Raw genomic sequence first — 1,380 nt, 5'->3', positions numbered from 1 at the left:
ATTAATTGAAAGCTTTCGGTGTGTTCGTATTATATTCCAAATAAAAATCACCATTATTTAGTACTCATGTTTTCCACTGAAATTATAATATTTTCTTGGATGGAACATTACATCAAGATACTATTTAAATTAAATCTCATGTTTAAATCAAAACCAAACAAACCCCATAAAATTCGGCATATAATGATTTTATTAAAAAAATTATAAATTGCAACAACATACTAAAAATTACAAACAAACACCAATAATTTATTAATATCAACCGTCTTCAACATAGATACAAAACTCAGTATTTTTAAATTGAAAATAACATACAATTTCACTCATGATTAATTATCACAATCATACACGCAACATCAATCCCACCACCAACATCGACTCATTTACCAACCATTATGATAGTCTTGGTCGTAGACTTTGCCTTTGCCTTTGTCTTTGTTATTTCCGTCGCCACTGCTGCTGCCGCTACCGTTGCCACTGCCACTTTGTCTGGACAATGGATTATATGGAACCATGGTCCTTGGCCCCACTCCAAATGGATAATTCATGCTTATGTTGGGTTCTGGTGGAGGAACAAGCATTTCCCCAGACATATTCTTCACATCTTTTCCGAAATTTGTTATATTTTCTTTCAACAATTGTAGTTGTTTGTATCCGAGTCCCTCCAGACTCGATCCTCCAAGGGGTATCATACTCTCCCTCCTAAACTTCTCCAGCTCTTCTCTCCGTACTTTCTCAGCAGCTAGCCTTGCCTCGACTCGGGCCAGAGCATCTAGCTCACTTTGCTGTATCCGGGCCAAATCACGACCCTCCCTCCATTGATCACCATTGTTCACCTATATTGATGTTCTCTGGGGAGAGGAACTTATCAGTAATTGAGTTGATATTAGGATGTCCAAACGAATGAGCATTGTCATGAAAACACTACCACACCAGCTTCTGCACTTGTTAAAGTGCAAAGCTCGCTTGCTTTGTTGAACAACCCTCCTCGACGCTTAGAGAAAGTCACTTGAAGGTTGCTTTTCTTTTCTATCTTTTCCATTGAAATACTGCGACGGCCAGGCTTTCGCTTTGAATATCCAGATTGATCTCCAAACGTACTCATGATGCAAATGATATGCGAGAAGGTAGATTCCCAAGATTTTAGGCCCGAAAAATAAAATCTAAAGAAACATGCATTTAGTAATATTGGTTGTATTTTTTAATGGATGAATATCCTAATATTTAGATTCTACATTTTTTATTTTAGGAAAACTAAATTGAAGGCCTAATTCTACTTTTAGATGATGCAAACTTTATCATATAAATAAAATTATAATTCTTATTAATGACTAATTAATTTTGGATATATGATTTTTTCATATATTTGACAGAAAATCT

The 1,380-nt window shown here is 35.4% G+C and overlaps 1 protein-coding gene across 1 annotated transcript; it reads right to left on the bottom strand.

Moving 5' to 3' along the window:
- Window positions 1-383: 383 nt before the first annotated feature.
- LOC127248391 (agamous-like MADS-box protein AGL62) lies at window positions 384-1,105 on the bottom strand. Its single transcript, XM_051270707.1, has 2 exons — window positions 929-1,105; window positions 384-836 (listed from the first exon to the last, which is right to left on the bottom strand). The coding sequence occupies exons 1-2, from the start codon at window positions 1,103-1,105 to the stop codon at window positions 384-386; spliced, it is 630 nt and encodes a 209-aa protein (XP_051126664.1).
- Between the last annotated feature and the right edge of the window lie 275 nt (window positions 1,106-1,380).

This window comes from Andrographis paniculata, unplaced genomic scaffold (assembly GCF_009805555.1).
Source record: "Andrographis paniculata isolate CXL003 unplaced genomic scaffold, ASM980555v1 Contig11END, whole genome shotgun sequence".
Taxonomy (NCBI): domain Eukaryota; kingdom Viridiplantae; phylum Streptophyta; class Magnoliopsida; order Lamiales; family Acanthaceae; genus Andrographis; species Andrographis paniculata.
This window is presented reverse-complemented; position numbering and strand designations above follow the sequence as displayed.